General features: G+C 41.5%; 1 protein-coding gene across 1 annotated transcript in view; it reads left to right on the top strand.

Moving 5' to 3' along the window:
* Window positions 1–22,690, top strand: part of MSRA (methionine sulfoxide reductase A) — a 315,542-nt gene that overhangs the window by 198,068 nt on the left and 94,784 nt on the right. The window contains exon 5 of the mRNA XM_074582116.1: window positions 13,185–13,291. Coding sequence (XP_074438217.1) covers window positions 13,185–13,291 — 107 coding nt within the window. The remainder of the gene's footprint in view (window positions 1–13,184; window positions 13,292–22,690) is intronic.

Raw genomic sequence — 22,690 nt, 5'->3', positions numbered from 1 at the left:
AGATAGAAGAAAGAAATTTTTTACACTGAGGGTGGTGAAACCCTGGCCCAGGTTGCCCAGAGAGGTGGTGGAGGCCCCATCCCTGGAGAGGCCCATCCCCAGGCCAGGTTGGATGAGGCTCTGAGCAACCTGATCTAGTTGAAGATGTCCCTGCTGACTGCAGGGGGGACATCAGGGGGTTGGATTAGATGCCCTTTAAAGCCCAAATTATTCTATGATGCTATGATTCCTTTTGTTCATAATGCCTCTATCTGCTAAGAACAACTTCGGAGAATGTTTTCATTCTGTTATAGTCTTACTCAGGATCATTTCTGGGTTATTTTGTAATTATAGCATAGCTGTGTTTGTAACGAGGAGAGGAAGAGAAAGGGATCATAAAATCATAAAATTGCCTAGGTTGGAAGGGACCTTTCAGATCATCTAGTCCAACCATCAAGGGTGAGGAAGGGAATCTTCATTTTAATTCAGGCTTGTTGATTTGTAGCTTCTGAAGGAAAATCTGGACTTCTCAATGCTTAGGACTCTCTTCAGTAGCTTTCAAATATCCATGAAGTCAATAGGTGTGTGGTGTGAATAACAGCATCTAGATTTTCCTGTGTGTTTATGGAATTAGAAAAGAGCAACCTTAGAAGGTCTTTTTCTGCAAAGTTTTTTGATGGAATGCTCCTAATCTTTATACAAGGAAAGCAATAGACAAAGTCAAAACAAAGTAATACCAAACATTCTTTTCTTCTTCACATAACCTGCTAGTGAATTTACTGTACTTGGGTCTAGAAATCTGAGGCACTGAAGCATGGCATCATTAATCATAGTTTATGGTGATTATTAGTAGGCTTTTAATCTTTGTTTTCATGTATAATTAGGTACAAGAGGTCAAAGCCGACTCTATTCTAAACAACAATATTTTCAGTGAATGACTGTTTTTCTCTGCCTGCAATTTTCTCTCGCATATTTATAAGAGCATACTTGTCTGTGTTTTGAGAGAGCGGTGTCCCATGAGTTTATCTGCTGATAAAAGCAAATGACAACACTGTTATTTTTATTATCACTAATTATTTTTATTACTATTGCAATAACACCTGGTGGATCATAGTAGGTTTAGATTCATAGCGTTAACACATGCCTAAATTTAGGCAAGACATTAGTGAGCAACAGATAAATGAAGAGAAAAGAAAAGGCCCATAAAGAAAACAATAGCAAATTTGTGTGATTCCATAGCTGAGCTCTAGCTGAATTGCTGTGTTTCTTAATTATATTTTATTATTTTATCACACGATCAGTAGTTGTCCAGCTTTTTGCAAGCATCACAGCACAGCTAGTCCATGGAGAAATGAGCCAATTCAGATGCCCAAAGAGAAATGCCTTTCGCCACGCCAGATCCTCTTGCGCATTCTGCCTGTCTTCCGGTTGTGCTTTAGAAAATGTGGGGCACCCTTATACCCTGTGCCACGTCTCCAGGCTCTTCCAGACATCTCTGCTCTACACATTTGTTTGGTTTTGAAGACTATCATGATCTTTGGTCAGATTTGTCTGACCAGCATACACACGTCAGGTGGGATAAAGCCTGAGAGAAAGCCACCTAAACCTAGGTGTTTCCATAGGCATGGAGGGTCTCATGAAAATCTCCCACGATTTTCAGTGGAGATCTAGTCAGCATAGTTGACTTGCCCCAAATTAGGCACCTATATTTGGCCATCTTTTAGCTGCCTAAACCTGGAAGCTTAGTTTCAGCGGCACTGGTAATTACTGTTAAATAGTTTCACTCCCATCCTAAGTTTATCCAGCCCTGAGACAGATTTCTAGGAGAAGGGACCTCTGAAAGGGCCTAATGTCTGATTATGGCAGAAAAAGTCTAGAAACTTGTCTAAAACTGATCATTTAACCTTTGATTAAAGTTAAGTAAAAAAAAGTCCCCTGTAATAAGTTTAATGCCATTAAGGATGACTTCTGTATATATTCACCATTCTATTTGCCTGTTCTATGCACTACTGGTAAAGATGTATTTTCAATTAATAATTAGAAATGGATTAACATTCCTGTCTGCCAGTGACATTTAATACTTAACCTTTGTGACACTCATCAAAAACTAACCTATGGGTTTTTTGTGGGTTCAAGTAGATCATGCATTTCCTTCAAAGGTCAGAGAGCATTCAAAAATGCATTTAAGCAATGCTATATCTGAATGAATTAACAAATAACGGAGCATACAGGGAACTCTTCTTTCAAACCAAATTTTCATCCAGACTTTCCAGTTTTGCAAATTATTTGAAATATCTTGAGAAGCAATGCGATGCATTTTATAACTACTGAACGCTGATAAAAAGCAAAGAGAATTGGGCAGAGATAGAGCCTAGGCTGGTATATTACCACCCCTTCTTGAGGACACAGCCTGTCATTTCCACTAATGGACAAAATGGAGACCTGGTAACTCTTCATGGCCCAAATCTGATAGTGTTGGAGGCCTGCATAAAGTCCCTGGTATACCATGTGGGAACAGCTCTATGAACAACTAAGGGCAAAGCAATAGTTATTGACCTACATGAAATATGTGTGATATTTGTGCTGCTTCTTTACTGCGAAAAAAACCCCCAGTATATGGACAAGCACAATATAAAAGTTGGAAGCAGAAAAAATGCTGTGTATTTTGCCGGATCGAAGTTAAACCCTACCACTGCAGAGTTATGCATTCTGAAAGTTGCCCCTTTATTTCAAGTTGGATATAAAGCTGGCTGCCAAAACTGTAGATACCAATGCCCAGGAAATGGGTTTGGAGAATGCAGAGGGGCAGGAGATATTTATTCCAGATGGGACAAGAAAGAGGTCAAGAATCTCCTGAGAGTGTTTCTCTTGTCAGCTTCTAGCTCTTGGATGACTTTTCCCTAGGATGGGCTAGGGTGGGCCATACTAATTTAGTATGGTGTGATGATGATATGTGAATCACAGAATGGTTTGGGTTGAGAGGGAACTTCCAAGATCATCTAGTCCAAACCCCCTGCCACGGGTAGGGACACCTCCCACTAGACCAGGTTGCTCAAAGCCTCATCCAATCTGGCCTTGAACACCTCCAGGGTGTTCATGGGCATGGGGCAGCCGCAACTTCTCTGGGCAACCTGTTCCAGTGCCTCACCACCCTCAGCGTAAATAATTTCTTCCTAATTTCCGATCTAGAATAGAATAGAATAGAATAGAATAGAATAGAATAGAATAGAATAGAATAGAATAGAATAGAATAGAATAGAATAGAATAGAATAGAACAGAACAGAATAGAACAGAATACAACAGAATAGTTCAGTTGGAAGGGACCTACAATGATCATGTAGTCCGACTGCCCAACCACTCCAGGGCTGACCAAGTTAAAGCATATTATTAAAGGCATTGTCCAATGTGGTCATATTGTGGTGGGTTTTGGTACTGCAATGCTGTTAAACCTTTTGGACAGGATGTTGTTAGGGTCTACAGACAGTGATGGACTACTTATCTCTGTCACTGTACTAACTGCCCTCCTACCCAGTGAGTTGGGATGGGGATTTGCATAAGAGATGGGGAAGCTGTAGAAGGCCTGGCAGGGAAATTTATTTCATTACAGGGTGGTGCTGAGACTACTTCCTTTTAAACCAGTCCCATGGGACCTCTTTTCTTGGCTGTTCCTCGCCTCGTCTCACAAACCCGTTTGCAACGCCTTCTGCATCTCAGTTCTTCTCTGCTTTTTTGGTGGAAGGGAGGAAGAAGGCCTTCCTCCTCACATCTGCACAGAAAGGCAGCGCAGGTATCACTGCTACAGTGCTGGGGAGAAGGCAGAGGTGTTGTGTAGCTGCGTGGCGTAGGTCAGAGTCAAGCCTGGCCACACAGAGAGAGGGACATAACTGCTGTGGAAGGTTCCACAAAATCAAAGCTTTATAGAGCTACTCTTTTCCACTGCTATTCTGGATTTGTTGTAGCAGCACATTGGCCATTGGTGGTGGGCACAAGATTTCTTGTTGCAGCAAATTGATGGCAGCAACTTATCCCATTCCCAGAAAATGCCATTGCTAAAAGAGTGGTGGAGTGTGTTCTCCTGTGTCTCCATCAGTGTTTCTGGGTATGTTATGGCATTAAAGAGGAATCGTTGTCTGAAAAACTCTCTACTTAAAGAGCTGTTGTTATTTCACACAGTGAGTGTTGTATTGACCATCATCAACAAGCTCATTTACACCAGCACTGGGAATCTTAAGGACGTAAGTATTTGTCCTTGGAGATACTCAAAACTGGACTGGACAAGGCCCTGCACGACCTGCTCTAGCCAACACTACTAAGAAGCAATAAGAAGAGGACTAAGGATTATCTCTGTCCTCTAGTAGATAGGGCCGGCAACATAGTGACCAAGGATGAGGAAAAGGCTGAGGTACTTAATGAAGTCTTTGCCTCAGTCTTCACCAGTAGGACCAGTTGTTCCCTGAGCACCCAGACCCCTGAACTAGAAGACAGGGATGGGGAGCAGAATGAAGCCCCTGTAATCCAAAGGGAAACGGTGAGGGACCTGCTTCAGCACCTGGAGGTGCACAAATCTATGGGGACGGATGGGATCCACCCAAGGGTATTGAAAGAGCTGGCAGAAGTGCTCGCCAGGCCACTTACTTTGCATCATTTATGAGCAGTCCTGGACAACCGGGGAGGTCCCAGCTGACTGGAGGGTAGCAAATGTGACACCCATCCACAAGAAGGGCCGGAAGGAGGATCCGGGGAACTACAGGCCAGTCAGTCTGACCTCGGTGCCTGGGAAGGTCATGGAACAGATCCTCCTCGGTGCCATTACACGGCACATGCAGGAGAACAGGGTGATCAGGCCCAGTCAGCATGGGTTTGTGAAGGGCAGGTCATGCCTATCAAACCTAATATCCTTCTATGATAAGGTGACCCACTTAGTGGATGAGGGAAAAGCTGTGGATGTTATCTACTTGGATTTTTGCAAAGCTTTTGACGTTGTTTCCCACAGCATTCTCCTGGAGAAACTGGCTGCTCATGGCCTGGACAGGTGTACTCTTCGCTGGGTAAAAAACTGGCTGGATGGCCGTGCCCAGAGACTGGTGGTAAATGGAGTTAAATCCAGTTGGTGTCCAGTCACAAGTGGTGTCCCCCAGGGTTCGGTGCTGGGGACGGTTCTCTTTAATATCTTTATCAATGATCTGGATGAAGGGGTTGAATGCACCCTCAGTAAGTTCGCAGATGACACTAAACTGGGCGGGCGTGTTGATCTGCTTGAGGGTAGGTTTGCTTTGCAGAGGGATATGGACAGGCTGGACCAATGGGCTGAGACCAATGGTATGAGGTTCAACAAGGCCAAGTGCCAGGTCCTGCACTTGGGTCACAACAACCCCATGGAAGCTACAGGATTGGGGCAGAGTGGCTCGAAAGCAGCCCGGCAGAAAAGGACCTGGGGGTGTTGGTTGACAGCCGGCTGAATATGAGCCAGCAGTGTGCCCAGGTGGCCAAGAAGGCCAACAGCATCCTAGCCTGTATCAGGAATAGTGTGGTGAGCCGGACTAGGGAAGTGATCATCCCCCTGTACTCGGCACTGGTGAGGCCCCACCTCGAGTACTGCGTTCAGTTTTGGGCCCCTCGCTACAAGAGGGACACTGAGGTGTTGGAGCGTGTCCAGAGAAGGGCTACAAAGCTGGTGAGGGGCCTGGAGGACAAACCTTATGAAGAACGACTGAGGGAGCTGGGGTTGTTTAGCCTGGAGAAGAGGAGGCTGAGGGGAGACCTTATCACCCTCTACAACTACCTGAAAGGAGGTTGTAGAGAGATGGGGGCTGACCTCTTCTCTCTGGTGACAAGTGATAGGACGAGGGGAAACGGGTTCAAGTTACGTCAGGGGAGGTTTAGATTAGATATTAGGAAACGCTTTTTCACTGAAAGGGTTATTAAACATTGGAATAGGCTGCCCAGGGAGGTGGTGGATTCCCCATCCCTGGAGGTGTTTAAAAAAAGGGTAGATGGGGCACTTAGGGACATGGTTTAGAAGTGGCTTTTGTCAGGGTAGGCTAAAGGTTGGACTCGATGATCTTAAAGGTCCCTTCCAACCTCAACAATTCTATGATTCTATGATTCTACTCTGAGCAGGGATGTTGGTCTGGAGACCTCCACCAGTCCCTTCCAACCTCAGCAAATCTGTGATTCTGTTTTAGGTTCAAAGCTACACCAGCAAACCTGTAATCGGCTGATCTGATGAAGGTTAAAGACGAGACATTTTTGCAGCTGACGTAAATTGTTAAAAACATTGCTATAGCTGGGATGTTCTAAGTATATGGACACGTCAGAATCTCTAGGGAAAGCTAGGATTTGCTGTCTTGATCCCAAAGCAAATGGGGAAGACCAAAACTGTAGTTTCCTCCCTGATACTGAAAACCATGTATATTGAAAGCTTTGTAAACCTTTTGGTCTATTGACAGTATAAAAGTTTTCTTTAATATGTACAAGCTCATTAATGTATTGTAACCTTCTGAAGAAACTCTTTTTTATTTCATTTATCCTTCCTGCACCCCAGCACCTTGAAAATTATCAAGAACTCTCAATCCACAGCACTGGAACTAACTTCTTTTCTATTAACATTTTTCTCCTTTAATCATATGCTATAAAGAGTTTTACTTTCCCTTGGCAACTTTTAAGCTGTATAGATGTAATCATTACAGTGAGTGATGACATCAAGCCGGGGTGACATGGTGCAATTGATTTTTACTAAATAATTATACGATGAGCTGGAAGAAGGAGTTTTATTAGTCTTAACTCAGCAAGGATTGATTGGGGGAAAGAAAATGACCAATCAGTGTATCAGGTTTCTGCGGGTATAAGAAAATAAGTGACAGCTGCAGAGAAGTCTATAAATCACAGAAAAAAAAAAAAGATAAAAATAAGAGCTACGAACTGCCCTTTAAAATTTCACTGGGTGGCACAGAAGAGTCTAACAGACCTTGGTCATTTATCTCCATTATGCTTGGGATCCTCTGAGAATAGCGAGGTTGACGAATGATGCCATTACATTTTTTTATTATTTTTAAATGGAGAGAAGATAAGGAGCGTTGTATAAGTATTACTTTCAAGTCATTAGAGGGTTGAGTCTTCAAAAGAAATCCCTGATTTAGCCAAAGAAATAAATAAAATATATTTCGCTTTAGCCTTCTGTAGGCAATATATTCAAAAATCACCCTTTTGAAACAAAACTGCTTGTTTGCAATTAATTCTCCATTTCTAAAGCATGTGGATGTTTCTATTTCTTATTGACCTCAAGATACGCTGGAGTTAGGCAGGAAGGACAATGACCTACCTAAGGTGCATCTCAACAGAAACTCCAACTGTAGCACAACAGCAGTGTGACTGCTTGAAACGGGCAACTCTTTGCCCCAGCCAAGAAGACACTGTAGATTTGACAAGGTGGAGAAACTCTGAAGGACAAAGCACTGACCAGCTGAACAGAAGCAGGGATGATTTCATATATTCTGATCATTCAAATCAAAGGAGAGCAAGTATTTACTACTTTGATGCCAAGTCATTCCTACCCAGGTGCATCAGAAGATACCAAAATGTTGGTAAGAGGACTTTTTAGAGCCATTTCTTTGACTGTTATCTACATTTTGACAAATAATATTTTTTTCCATTGGCAGTGTGTTGTTTTGCGTGGCAGTCTCAACCTGGGAATCGTTCCTTTTGCAGGATCTAAGAGACCATCGCAGTTCCCTGTCCTTTCCATCTACGGTCCTGTGGCCACAAATTTCTGCTTCATATAAGTCAGAGCAAGCGCTCAGCTCTTTAGGGCATTTTTTGATTAGTTGATGTTCTGCTCTCCGCTGGCACAGTGAGGAAATTTTATGTTCTCTAGAGTGGTCCAGCCTGAGAACCACTGAGGTGCTTTGGTCGGCCAAAGTGACATTCCTAAATATGATCCATGCCCAAGATCTAAACACATTTGGAGCTCCAAATGCCCTCGTCCTCACTGGTTCTCCAGAGACCAGAGCTTACAAGGACTGGCCAGCGCTCACATGGGCACTGTGCTTTGGGCTTATACTCTTTGGCACCATGCAGCCCTAGCTAAAACCACATATTTTTGTATCTTGCCAGAGCTGTGCAAATTCTATGCTTTTCTATCAGTTCAAAAATCACCCTCTCTATCTATACTTCTCTTTGATGAGAGATTTTAAGGCTGTTCTCAGCATGGCAGCCGATTTTCTTTGTCTCGGGTATCAACAGCAAGTGTCAGCCCTTTGACTCCAGGGTATATTTGTTCCTGTTCCTGTTGGATGTGTTTCTGCTCAGGGAGATAGATAGAAAAAAATTTTTTGCCAGTTTCTGTCTTGCACCATTGATAACAGTAAAGCACAACCAGATGAAATGGGGTGATCTTGCAAACCCTGAGCTGGCCCAACAGGGTTCTGGTGTCAGAATCTTGGAGGACTTGGCATGGAGGTCAAGGACTTGCCTCTGCTCTGAACCTTCTTACATGAGACAAATCAGGTAAATTGCCTGGGCTTTTTTTTTAGGTCACCTCCACATCACAGCAGGGACATTGGGTAGTTTTGCCTGGTTATCTCTACTTACTGAGATTCTGATCAACACAGGGAACGAGTCCTCTGGACGTGCTTTGTGACAAAGTGGGCCAGGTCTAATGCTACATGTAAGGTGACGTTCTGCTTTTGGGCCTCTGGAAGCTTTTTCTTGAACTATCTGTTGAAGAGAAATGGGCCTGAGATCACTCAAAGCGTATCTACTTGTCATTGCAGCTGCAGAGAAGGCTTTTTCTGTGTTATTTCATTCTTTCCTTGCAAAGTTTCTGAAAGAGTTGGTGAAGGTCTTTCTTCCCGTCAGAGACCTCATTCCTCAGTGTTAATGTATTTTGTTAACATCTTTAAGAAGCAACCTGGTTATCATCTCAGCTTAGAATGAAAAGAAGCTTCATGCCCTACTTACAGATTTCACCATATCTTATAGCCTTGAGGAAAAAACCTATCTCCTGGATCTACCCTAAATTCTGTCCCTAAATTGGCAGGTTTTTGCACAGAGAGTGACTGTAAGACATCTTGCAGAAGAACAGTTGTAGGCAATCATCATTCCCCTGCCTAGAAGATCCAGCTTGTTCTGAAGATGTGCAGCTGGTGTTCCGTAGGAATTATTTCTTCTTCCAGTAGTGAAGATTTAGACAAACCTGATTCACTGGTTTGATTTGGAATTGAAGCAAAAATCATATGCAAGTCTTAAAAATGGAGTTTGGTACGGGTGAAAAAAATGTCTTATTCTGACAAAATTCTTTCTAGAGAATTTTTACGGGAAATTTGATCCTGAAATGCATCCATTAGTGGTAATAAATATTGCTCTAATCCATCCAATCCAGAATGCCAAGAGCTTTATTCATTTTTTTTTTTTTCTGTGAAAATGTAACAAAGATAGCGGTCATTCAAATCTCAGTGGTTTTATAATGTATTATGACAATTTATGGCAGATACTGATTTTGAAGGGTGCTTAGCAAATGTGTTTAAGTCCTGTTGAATTACCTGGGACCTTGTAGGCAAGGTGAATGACATGAAGCCTGTGGAGATTATTTGTGATTTTAGTTGCATTATTACAAACTTGGAATGAATTTCTTGACTTCAGTGGAAGCATCCTGGTGCACCGAAGATCAGAGGTTGGCTCGTTGTCTCAGCAGAAATCTTTTTCGGAGTCTAATGTGCATCCAGTGTAGCTAAAATCAATGGTAGCAATGCTGACAGTCCCTTGTAAGACTGGCTTTTGATTTAGCAGTATGTAATATCTTCCAATATGTATAGCATCATTATTAAAATACTTATTTGTATTTTCTCATTCTTGTCTGAAGCCGAACGTGTATAACTGTGGTGTTACGGTAACAAAGAGAGACGGAATGTCATGACAGACAAAATTAGGAAGACATTTCAGAAAATGAAGGAAAGTTAACCACATGTGACATTGTGGAACTTTTAGATGGCCAAGCAGAGATCATTTTTTATTTAGTAGACTTCCTTTCAGACAAAGACAAGATTGTTAAGCTCGATCATCATACCACAGTTGTTTATTAAATTAGATTTCTTGCCTTGTTTGCTACTCATTGAGTTAGTGAATCTCAGCAAGTGCGACTTGCCAGAGGGTTTTAAAAAATCAGTGACGGACCCTTGAGAAATAAGTTTGCGCATGCGAAGTACATTACAAATAACAACAGCAACAGGAGCAATTGGTTATGTCTATACACACGGAATGTATTTTATTTTAGTATCTTGTAGTCTTTGTGGCTTAGTCAGACAACTAATTAGCTACAAATTGATTTAAGTTACAAGTAAAAATAAGTGCCATTTTATCTTAGATGATTGATCACATTAAAGCTCCACTTCGGCGTAGTATTTACAATATCTGTTCAGTCTTCATAGCTAGGGGATGGTTTATCAGTGCAAGCCAACCATGCAGTGCTTGGAGGGGCCGTTATTATCGCACAGTCTGACCCCCTCCTCAGCTATAAGTCTGTAAGTTCATCACCGACCTTGCACAGCTCTTTGGGCTTTGGTATATCTTTGGGGAAAATGTCTATCCTTGATGTGAAGCCCTTGGGAAAGGGATGTGGCTTTGGGTGCATTGTTCCAGGGAGAAATGCATTTCACTATTTGAATGTCGCCTTATTTCCCATCTGGATTTTGTATACTTTGGCTTTCAATTGCTCTGCCTAGTTAAGCAACTTTGGCAAGACTAAAGAGCCTTATTTCTTAGGTTTTTTCTCTAGATATGTATTTATAAATCAGAGTCAGTTCTCCTCTTAACCTTCTCTTCAATAAATTAATTAAGCTGACCATGTCCCTATTACTGTGTAATGGTGGCACATGCGTATATTAAATAATCTTGTTTACCTTCTCACTCAGAGCTCATGCTAAACTCATAGTCTTGAAATACATGCTAGAAACTGGCATACTCTATAGTGATCCTCCATTTATAGAGATTTTTGTAATCTGCTCCCTAGTCGGTTGTTAAGTAGTTTGTTAAGCAATAAATAGATTTGTAGAATGCTAATGCTTAAGCTCAAACATCAATCAGCATTAACATATCTTGGCAAAACTAATGCTTTCTGGCCTGGATTCATTTTATGCCGAACTATTCCGTAGCACTGGCTTTACAAGAGCTCCCTCCACCCTAAAATAACTTGCAAATAAATGAGCAAAATATTCTCTGTCTTGCAGACCACACTATTAAGTATTGATGAAGAACATAGTTGTTGTTCTTATGGGTAATATTATAATGCTTTAGCAGTTAAAAAGTAACCCAAATCATCAGGAAACTCCATGACATTATTTGGAATCACATTCACTCATGTGTACTGTTGGTCACCGAGTTGACTTTTTGTCCAAATGCATCTTTGAAACCATTTCTGCATTTTTGAGTTCATAAATATTTCAGCCAGATTTCATTTGTTTGTTGTACTACCCTTTAAGCCATTTTTCTGTTTCCTTGGAAAGTACAAGAGGGATAAAAGTCGTTCCGTTTTAATGAGAAGTAGTATGTTGATGGCGTCTTTTCCCCCCGTATCACAGGCTTTTTCTCTACCCTCTGCCCTTTGCTAGGGGGGTATCGGGACCTACAGTTTTGATTCGTTTCATCTCCAGAGTCCCGAGCATTGGTGGTAATCTTCAAAGGGGCTTCTGTAGCCTGGTGGCAGTCGAAAGACAAATCCTGATGATTTCCAATTTGTCTTGGGTTGCAGTTACTCCAGCTTTGTCACTCACCCAAGTTCACGCAAAACACCAAACTCAAAATTCATGCATTTTATTACAGCAAGGCAAAAAGTTCTGTTCTAGAATCCAAAATTGGGAACAAGGTTATGAAAGAAACTGCAAAACTGCAACTGAAGTTGCAAAACTGCACCTCCAGATCATTCTTAATGATAAAGCTCCTCTCTAAGGCTGTTGTTTGACTTCATGGAATGATCCGCAGTGAAGCTGGCGTGCGGAATTGCTGCCTGAGGGAACGGGAAAGGGTAGCGAGGAGACACAGCGAGGCCTTTGGCCGGCGTGGCTGCCTAGGACTGCGTAATGCCAAACCATGTCTGGGCTAGTCACCTAAGGGGACAGTAAACTTCCCTCTGCTTTGGACCATTATTTTATAGTTTCCTAGGTAGGATCCATCTCATATTTTGGAAATTCGTACAGAAGCAACTTCATACAACTAGGCTTTTGAAGGGATTACGTGTGTGTGTGTGTGTGTATATATATATATATATCTATAACAGCAGTAAAGGGGCTCATCCTAGTACCAAAATTACCTATTTATGATATAATTTCAAGTAGTTACTGAGTATGTATAGCTAGGGTTTTGTTTTCCTAATGTTAGATATAAACAATATTATATACTTTTGCTCTTCATAATATCTACTTGTAGGTTGCAAATAGAATTCAGTGGAGATTGCATATATACCTTTGTTTTCTTTTCCTTCCAAACTAAAAAAAAATAAATATTAAAGGGTTGCTGTTCCTAAGCATTAGTCACTCTATAACAGTACTAATGCAGCCAGACTTTCTCCAAACCTTCTCCTGAGCGTATTTATCTATTGGAGTCCTCTTTGGAGCTCAGAATCAAGAGCTCCATGAGTGTCATTCCTTCTCTCCATAGCTAGTCGTGGTGACGGTAGGAATTGATAACTTCAGAGTTAATTCAGCAATACGCGCTTTTGGATCATTGCTTTGTGAGCAGAGGAGAATAGCCCGTTATCTCCAAGGGTATTTTTGAACCTTTCTCCTGTTAAGTTGTACTTCTCCAGCACAAGAAAGTTTTTAAGCACTTGGTAAAATCAACCTTTTTTTTTTTTTGTAGCCATTTGCATGGTTCAAAATAAATATTTTAAGCGTACCTTGATTACAGTAACTGCAGCTTGATTCTTTAAGGTTTTACATCTGTATTTGACTACTGTGTGATTTACCAAAATGTAAAATGCTCACATTTCATTTGCATGGCATTTAAAAGGAGATAGCAGAGTTGAATCTCTTCGGGACTATTTAGCCAAAGAAAAACTTGGACTTCCTAAAAATACCTACTGAGACCAGGTGTATGGAATAATAATCCAGAATGTATGGAATGTCCTCAGTTTCTGTCTGTTGAGTTTGTGCCTGCAGCCCCGTTGGGGCGGGAGGATGGTCCTCATGGTGTGCTGTGTCTTCTCTCTCCCCAGGAATGCGACAAGGCAATGATGTTGGCACACAGTATCGCTCGGCCATCTATACGTTTTCTCAGGAACAGATGGAAGCTGCCTTGAGATCTAAGGAAGAATATCAAAAGGTAACATCGGGCAGGGTGTGGAATTACTTCATGTATGAGCGGAGGTCAAAGATGTCACCTATTAGCACAAAATCACTTCTTGTGCTGTGCTTTGTCTCCGCGTTGCTGTTGGAGCTCCTCATTCCAATACTGAACTTGCATCCTATTTGCTTTAAATTCCAACTTTTGTGAATTGGGTTTTTTTGTATGTCATTTTATGTCATTTTATAACTATGCAAAAAGAAAAATAGTTACCCATGCGGAGCTAGTTTTAATCTCTTCTAGAGATTTTTTTATGCGGGTGCACCAGAGCAAAAGTCTGTGATCTTAAGGCTATTCAAACGTGTTTGGACTCCATACTCTGATGGACGAAGCCAAAGTCTCAGACCCGAGAGTTCTTCAACTGGGGGAAGAACTGATCAAGCTGGGGGAAAGTCCTGATCAACGTTTGAGCTGGGTAACTCAGGGTCTCCCACCTGCTGCTTATAAGATGCTTCTATCAAGCCATTCCATAAACGTCTTTGATTAAATGTGACAGCCCATTACTTAGTAAGACTATTGGTTTTGACAGTAGGATTTTTGTGAGAGAAGATCGACCATTTCCCTTTCCATACGCAGTCCTGTTTTTCAGTGGAGATGGATTCTGTCTCTTCCCTGCCGCATGGGCTATTATTTAACTAAAGGCAGGGGGATTAGTGTCCTATAGCGTTGCTATTGCTGTCTGATCTGTCAACACAAGATCCAGTTTCTACAGCAGACGTATATAAATTCTTATAACTCATATGAAATAAACTACTCACCCACAACATCAGGGCAATAGAAAGAGGAGCTATTAAGTAGCGCTAAAAGAATATCAGCTTTCATGCATTCACTTATGCTGTGGCTTCACTAAAGTGTTGTGTTGAAGAACCAGGGTTTTTGGTGAATATATAAATTTAAAGGTAAAGAGCTGTGTTTCGAAGAGCATGTGTATGAAGAGGCATGTACCAAGGTCTGAAAAGGAGGTGCACGTGCTGAAGTCTTGCGTGGTGGTTTGGTTTTCATAAATGAGTGTATGACATTGGTGGGCTGGTTTGTACAGGCAATCGGCGTTATGTTGCATGCAAAGAGATGCTCTGAACTGCAAGTAAGTAATTTGCGAGTCGTTCCTGGCTGTGTGATAACTGTGCAGGTAAATGAAGTGTTCAGTGACATATGTATTTTCTCATGAGTAGCTGAACACATGGGGATAAGTCAAGTCTTGCCGGTGTTTATCTTTGGTAACAGCGTAGTTTCTGAAGGTTCGGTATTCATACTTATCGTGCAGAACTTCTTTCTACTCATCGTTTACCTTCGTTTCATTGCTTTTCCAAATTGTTTTTGATCCTTTTTGTTAGCGTCTGCTGACCAATATCACATTGTAAATCTTACAGCTTTCCGTTTGCTTTCCCAGTCCTATTATTTTCTGCTGTTATTTGTCATTAAATTAATACTGACTTGAAAGCAAGATTACGATGTAGGAGATTGCAATATGATATTACAGAAATTTCCATCATCAAATAGATTTTCTTAATGGCACAATTTAAAATTTACCTACTTTGAAGTCTATCACCATTTGAAAAGTGTGTATAATTAGTGCATTTATATAATTAGGCACAACTCTGTAAGTGATCACATGTCGAGTTTGTTTTTGCACTGAAGTAGGGGGAAGGAAGGGACTGTGTTGCCAACTAAGGAAACACAGCAAATATGTACCGAAATTCCTAGAGGCTATGTGGTTTCTGTGTAGTGTTAACAACAATATCTACAATATTATCTAGCGTGGTATTGCAGGAGCCGTAGAATGGTTGTATGGGAAACACACTGAGCAAACAGTATGTTCAGGAATCCCTTTTCGTATTACATGTTTTGCATTACATTATTTTAACGTCAATGTAATACAACCACTTTCCTTATTATTGCAGCAATTTAAAATAAATACCAAGCTCTTCTAGCAGTGACACAAGCATATCCATGCACCTGATAATGACAGATAAATACGTGTGGGGATGGCGTAATGCTTGATTTTCGCATGGTAAGCAGCGGTGCATACCGAAAACGGGGGGAGGACTAACAAATATTCAAAGTACAAGAACTGCAACCTGTATGAGTGACTCTACAGGTTTTTGGCGCAGCAAATGAATAAAAGCAACGGTGGTTTATTTGCTTGTTGACTGAATAATTGAGCATGTGCTCTAAGGTGTCTTTTTGAGCTGAGGACCTGCAAGAGAGTTAAGAATGTCCTCCAAACAGAAAATTACGTGTTGGATAGACGTTGGGGTTTTTTCATAAAGCCAGATACAATTATTGACTTAAAGGAAACGTGTGTGTTGGCTGATGATAGAAACCACCCAATCCCAAGGGTTGTATCGTGAATTCCTGCCCCCATGCCGGGCCGGCCTGAATCACCAGCTCCTCTCCGGCACTCAGAGAGCTGTGTTCAGCTCTGTCCACATCTAGGAAGCAGCATGGCCTGAGAGGAGCGGGTCTACAGGACAAACCAGTTTGTACCGAGGACCCAGAAATGTGCATTTCAAGAGAGTTTGCTCTTCTGTAGCTGTAGCTCGGTCCTCAGGACCACATGCCACCAGCAGATGGGAGTCAGTGGTGCATCTCTTGTTTAGCTCCATCAAAAGGGATTGGGTTCATCATCCTAGACCACTCTGGGATGTGAACCAAGGCACGATAAGTGACCACGATCAGGAGATTTATTACAAAGGCACACTTCTGCTCCAAACTGAAACACTAATGTAGCCGACACCTTTAGGGCAGAGCTCCGTTTGAGTGGAGAAATACTGTCGTTAGGGGCACTACGTCCCCAGATCCTCCCAGCCTACGAGTGAGAATCACAACGCGCGTTGAGCCCAAGTATCCTGCAGGGTTACATCTATTTTAAGTTGTGAAACTTGTTGCTGATTCATGCAGCTGTTTTAACAGCTGAGAAATGGCGATAGAGCAATGAATATGCATTGAGCCACGCGTCTTTAGCTGTTGATGAAGCTGAATGCATACAGTCAGAGTCGGCTAGTGGTAATATATATTATAACACAATAGTGCTGCCAGTAAATTGTAACACAATGGAAGTGTAATCAGAAAAACATAAAATGAGGGCCAGGGCTTGGTGAAAGTACTGTGAATGAGCTGTTCCATCAGTTTTGCCTGAAGCTGAAGTTTTTTAATACAGTTGAACCTGAGGTTACTCAATTTTCAAGACAGTTGCTAGGCTGGATTTGGTTTTCAAATGAATTATGTAGGCAATAACCCAAATAGTGAAATCTGGGTGGGAAGAAGTTTGTATTTATTTTTTTTTCTCAACCAGAGGCCTGCATTTGTTTTGTCAAACACTAACACTGGGTTTTCAGGCTCCACGAGTATACTGAGTCCCTCCCTCCTGCGTTTGGCTTATATTAAAGCAGCATCCCCCAAATGCCAGCGTCTCTGCACCCTCGTGTAGGACAGCACTGACAATGAACACTGCGCACAGAGAGCAAAGCACAGGTCTATTACTGTGTTACAAAAGCAAATATTTGGCAGGGGAAGATCCTTCCAAGAGGCAAGTAGAGGGCCTCTCGGTGAATAAGTATGAATTAATTGACTCTTGAGTTGATGGATGATGTGAGCGGGTAATAAGGTCCTGATTTGTTATAGCCAAAAGTTGTTGGGGAGAGCTGCTGTGATTTGGTCTTACAGTTGTAATCTGGAGACGGTATTAAGGGCTCAAAGAGACAGGAGTATAGAAATGTGGAGATTTTATGAAGACATTACAAATGTGGCCTTTACTAATGTCCAGAGAACTGGAATGGAGTGGTTTTTTACTGAACGTATAGGAAATGTAGATGGAACGCAGGAGTAACTTTTCTTTTTGCTTAGAAATGGATGGAGCTTTGCTAGAAGTAATGTAATACTTTGTGTGTGTGTGTGATTTGGACTGTAAGGCTATAATCTTGGAAAGTTTCTCTGCAGGAGTAAACTGTGATGCTGACAGAAATCCTCTCTGAAATCTAAACCAGCTGGTCAACAGATTGAGAAAACAAATCAAAGAAAACAATAACTGCACCAAAGCCAGAATTACAAATTAAAAAAAAAAGAAAGAAGCAATGCTAATTGTGTGCTTTGAGGCCTGCAAATATGTTTCAGAAGTTCAAAAAGTATTGTAAGTGGAGGCGAAGAGATTAAATTTAAAAATTAAAATTTAGTATAATTATAAAAAATCCAGGCAATTGAAACTAATCCATTGCCCAATCTGTTAATCTGTTTCTTTGTGGAAATGTCGGGACATATAAAACCGCCGGTGGGTAACTTTCTGGAGCACTTGAAGGGTACGGTCTCTCTCAGAGGAGAGACTGGATCACCCTGTGTCGTAGCAAATACGTTTCTGTGAAGGTCTGAGGAAGATGCTCAGGTAAATGACTGAACTATCTTTGAATCGGTCAGATAGTCGTTCTTCTTTGCATTTTGTCAAACAGCATTTTCTGTTAATTTAACAAGAGACTTGGCCTGAAGAACATGAATTTGACCAAGTGTCTAAATTTTCTTTTTGAATCAAGCAACCAAAGGATTGCTGTGCTGGACTAAATTCTCTATTGGTGTAACTCTAATATATTTGTACAAAGTTTTACCCATGTGCTTTATTGCATATGTACTTGCATGCATCTGAGAAGGGAATTCTTGAACTGATAAGTTCAAATATACTGTTTGGTTTCACAGATGTGGGTATTGGAGCATCTGAACCTGAAGCACCATTGATTTTTCTCTGTTTGTTCTTCTGTTTGTTTTTTTGTTGTTGTTCTGATGGCTTTTCCAGTGATGCGTTTTCTTGGGGAGCTTGGGGTGGGATTTTTGGTTAGTTTTGTTATTTTTTTTAACTTTTAAAGCCCCGAACGGCTTGTTACATGATAGATCATGGATGATCGTGGGAAGAATGGGGATGAATGTTAATTTACACAGTTGTAGATTTACAGTGCTATCGTTCATTTGCAGTGGCCAACTTTCAGTGTGGCTACAGTTACATGATAGCACTCCTCATCCTGAACTTGCTCACAGGAGGTTCTAGGAACACACTGAATTTTGAAATATCTGTGAATTAACACTGAGATTGGCTTTGGTAGTTTGCATGGATCTCCTCTGTGGTGGGATAGTCAGATACCATGTCATAGCCAAGAGCTGAAAACCAACTGCTGGCTAGTGGCTGAAGCTCCCTTATTTCCTTGTGAAGCAGAAGCGGTTCCATGAGCAGTGTTACACTCTACTGGAAGGACCCAACTGTCTGCTGACCCGGGAGTTCACATTGACCCAAAACGGAGTGTGTGCTCACCTATGAGACACATCCCTGGGGCCTGATTCAGTTGCTCACACCTACTGCTGTTGGGGAGGCTCTGGCATACCTCAGACGACCTCCACCAGCCACTCTGCAACACACAAAGATCCCTTAGGGATCGTATCGTATCTGCCAGGATTATCTGAAATTCCCTGGGCACCTCAAATACTGCTAAATGCCTATATTTAGGCAGCTGATTTTAGGCACACACTGATCTCTTGTGACTGTAATGGAAGTTCAGATCCCTAATTCACGCGTGTACCTCACCAGGTATAAACCAGGTCGTGATGGACGGATGCGTTCTGCAGGATAAGGGAAAGAGTGAATTAGGAGTGGCCAGCAGAAGATGCAGTATCTCTGCATCCCTTCTGCATCCTAACGGATGCTGGGAAGCTCTCATAAGCTTGCTGGGGGATGATGTGGGAACAAACCAGCAAACCCCTCATCTGCAAAACCAGAATCTTTATATCTGGTATTGTAGAAAAGGGATTTAAAAGCTGGAGTTTCCTGGCCAGTGCAATGGGCTTTGGAGCAGCAGTCTGCAAGGAAATGAAGTGGTCGGGGTTGTGTTTGTCGAGGCCGGAGGAAAGGCTGTTTACAGACCTACAGGATTGACAGTCCTGAGTTTTTAATTGCATGAAGAAACGCCGCGTGGAATGAATTTACAACATTCAGCTGCGGTTTTATGTAACCTACTGTGTGAGTTTAGAATGTGCTTTGGCGGGGAGACAGTTTTTCACGTGTTTTTTTGGCTGCGAAAAGTTAAATAGCTCTTTTAAAAAGTAGGTTGTTGTTAATAAAGCAATACAATGGCGTTGATAAAAAAATAACACCTGCTTACTCCTCTTCAAATTATGTCTATTGCAGAGCTTTACGTATCAAATTATCTTTGCTTCACTCTGATGTGAATAGTAGCTACTTGATTCCTGATTGATGGTGGTAGCTCTTATGAAAATAAGCAAACCCAATCTGATAAGCTAAGCCATTATTTATTTTGTAATCACTCATCTGTGCTACAGAGATACCCTTTTATGTTCATCCCTCTCTGAGAAGGCTGCATTCAGCCACGGATGAGGAGATTTTGTGCGAATGGTTGCTAACTCATTTCATATTACCTTAAATTGTAGAAAATTTGACTTCTTTTTCACTCCGAGAAAATTTGGTCACCTTGCAGCAGAAGGGTAGCTCAAAACTAACACAGACTCTTGGCTGCATTTCTTGATGACAGTGGCAGCAAGATAAAAACTGTAATGGCATGAACTTAGGGTACTTTGGTATCTGAGTTTCTTAGAATAAATATGTCTGTGAGATGGCCTGTCCTATTGTCAACACTGATTAACAACCCACTTGTGCTTTCTTTGTTGAATTTATGTTGAAATGCATCTATAAGATGCGTTTAGAAAGTTTTATGGTTCTCTGCTGTGTCTGTTTTTTCCACCTTTTTGATAGGGAACTCTGTTATAATAGACATGGCCACCACGCTACGGTTGTCTTTGCAGCCATAACATAGAACTTCAGAGTTCGCACGATATTATACTTATTGTTCATCTGACTTTTCTTTCGTAATAAATTTTCCTACGTTGCTGTGCTTTAGAATTGCATCTCATGCTGTGGGAAGAAAAACGTTGTAACATCACCACCAAGATGACTTTATACTAAAACACTGGAATGTACAGGATGTATGTACCCACGTGAAAACAGAAACGAGCATCCCTGGAAAGCACGGGAGGACTGAGGACACCTTAGAACTGGCTGGGGCAGAGGATAAGTGCCACCATCCTCTGCTGGGTGCAGCCTGTTACCCATGGCATGCTATTTCTGTTCCCTGGATGCAGCAACAGCACATGCTGCTTGCTTTTATCGATGCTGCACAAGGCAAGATGGTTTTTAGCTTTCGATTCTGCATATATGCTGTTCATTTGACCCAAGGCCGGGTGTTTCACTTAGCCCTCTGACTGTTGTAAATATAGCTAATCAGGCATTTGAAGTTAGAACTCTGAACAACATTACAAAACCATGCTTTCTATTTTACAATGATTTTTTCATCTGGGAGGTCATGGAGTTCAGCAAAGAAGCCATTTGCTTTATTGTACTGTGAATGTGAAGCCAATGCTTCAAGCTAAGGCTTATATTGGACATTTAAACTAATACTAGAAATTGCCCTAATGTAAATATGAAATAGACTTGACTCCAGGAATGGTTCGCAAATGAAACATTTCCTGCTTTCTGTTGCTCGCTCTGTTCAGCTTGTCAGTAATGTAAAAACATCCTAAATTTGTATAGACATCAACTTTTCATATACTTTGGCAGATGAATTCTCAGTCTTCAGGGCAGATCTCCACGCTGATCCAGAGGATGCAGATTTAAAGGGCTAGGATGACTTGCCTGCAAGAGTCTAGTGCCATTTGAGACATCCTACCCTATCTCACCTGGCCTCCAGCAGCCACTGCAGCTGGGCACAGATCTCCTGTGGGTCCTAGGTCATACCGGTGGTAGGGCAACAGAGTGGAGTCTGTAGTGATGCCAACACGTGAAGCTAAGTACCTTCACATCAGCCTGTAAATGTGTTCCCACATGGTTCAGCGGCATCCAGGATCATTCTGAAGGGCTTCTGGTTCAGGCTTTTGAATTTCCTAATCTTGATTATGCATCCGTTCTAACACTCTAAAAGTTTCACAAGCATATTAAATGTCAGGAGCATAAATTTGATAATGATGTTAATAATGATGGTTTAAGAGTACACAGTCATTTGCAGGGAACAGGATATAGTTCCTTCTCTTAAGGAAGCTCTCAAGGAGCTTAGTTTAACTAGGAGATTAGTTATGGGGAGAACATGATAAAATAGTCTAGAAGAAGGTCAAGGCAAAAGAAGGATGATTATGGTTAGCTGTTGCTGTTTTGTGTCAGATCTTGTTGTCTTTGGGTTAAATGTAGCCCGTAAAACTGACTTAAGCAAAAAAATCCAGGAAACAGAAATGGAGAAAGCATCTCAAGATGCGTTGAGTCTTGAGATGTGTTGAGAATGTTGTGTCTCAATTCTGCTCTGGCCTTTGAGTCCGTCCATGTCCAGGTGAAAGATAACAAGGTGGAACAAGATGATCTTTAAGGTCTCTTCCAACCCAAACCATTCTATAAGGCTTGTAGTGGGACTCTCTGCATTGATCTGGAGAGGGGAAGAGGGGTTGGCCTGGTTTATAGTTTCCATACAAATTAAAAAGTGAAACAAAAAGCCATTTTTTTTTAAAAACAAAAAGACACTTGCATTTTTCATGAGCCCGGAGAAATCTGGGAGCATTACTTCTGCTGTCCAAACAGTTTGCTTGTCCTTAGTGCAAAGCTGTGGGATCCAACGAACGCTATTCAAACCTCAGGTTTTCTCAGTGACAAAAGTGTGCCTGAGCCAGAATGAATTTAATTAAGAATTCAAGTAAGAACTCATAGAACATTTTTCCACTGGTTATCCAACTCTAAAACAGAAAGCCAAAAATTTATCTGAAACAGGGCTTTTCAAGTCAGATGGAAGAACATAATGGCACTTCAAAAAGTTCTGAGCTCCACAAAGCTCACACATGGAAACAACAGATACTCAACATTTACAAAATGTGCTGCTTGGGTATCTAAATATGGACATAGGAGCGTCCGCTGAAGCGCTGGGGTTCAAACAATTTGATAACCAGATGTAGTATGGCATGTAGCGACAATTGTCATACCCCGATGAGGTTGCTTTCTAACTGATGCTAACGTTTGCTTAAATACCTCCCAAGGTTTTTTTTGCAGGACTAAATGCAGATGAGCTGCACAGCTGCAAATCCAGAATAACACCATCAGATTCAATGGAATTACTATGGATTTCCAGTAATGCGATTGAGATAGAAATCTGGCCCAGGAGTTTCTTTAATTTCAGCCTTTTTTCCCCCAATGAATTGTCGGAGAATTCTGTGTATTATTTTCTGTTTGAAGTATGCCACTCAGTCAAATATAGCTCTCAGCTTTTGGGAAAACAAGTCAATACTTCCTGGAAAGAAAAATCAGAGCATGCTTTAGCAAGCAACATTGTCATGTCTGTTTTGATCTTGTGATCTTTT

The sequence above is a fragment of the Larus michahellis genome, chromosome 3, assembly GCF_964199755.1.
Source record: "Larus michahellis chromosome 3, bLarMic1.1, whole genome shotgun sequence".
Lineage (NCBI taxonomy): Eukaryota > Metazoa > Chordata > Aves > Charadriiformes > Laridae > Larus > Larus michahellis.
This window is presented reverse-complemented; position numbering and strand designations above follow the sequence as displayed.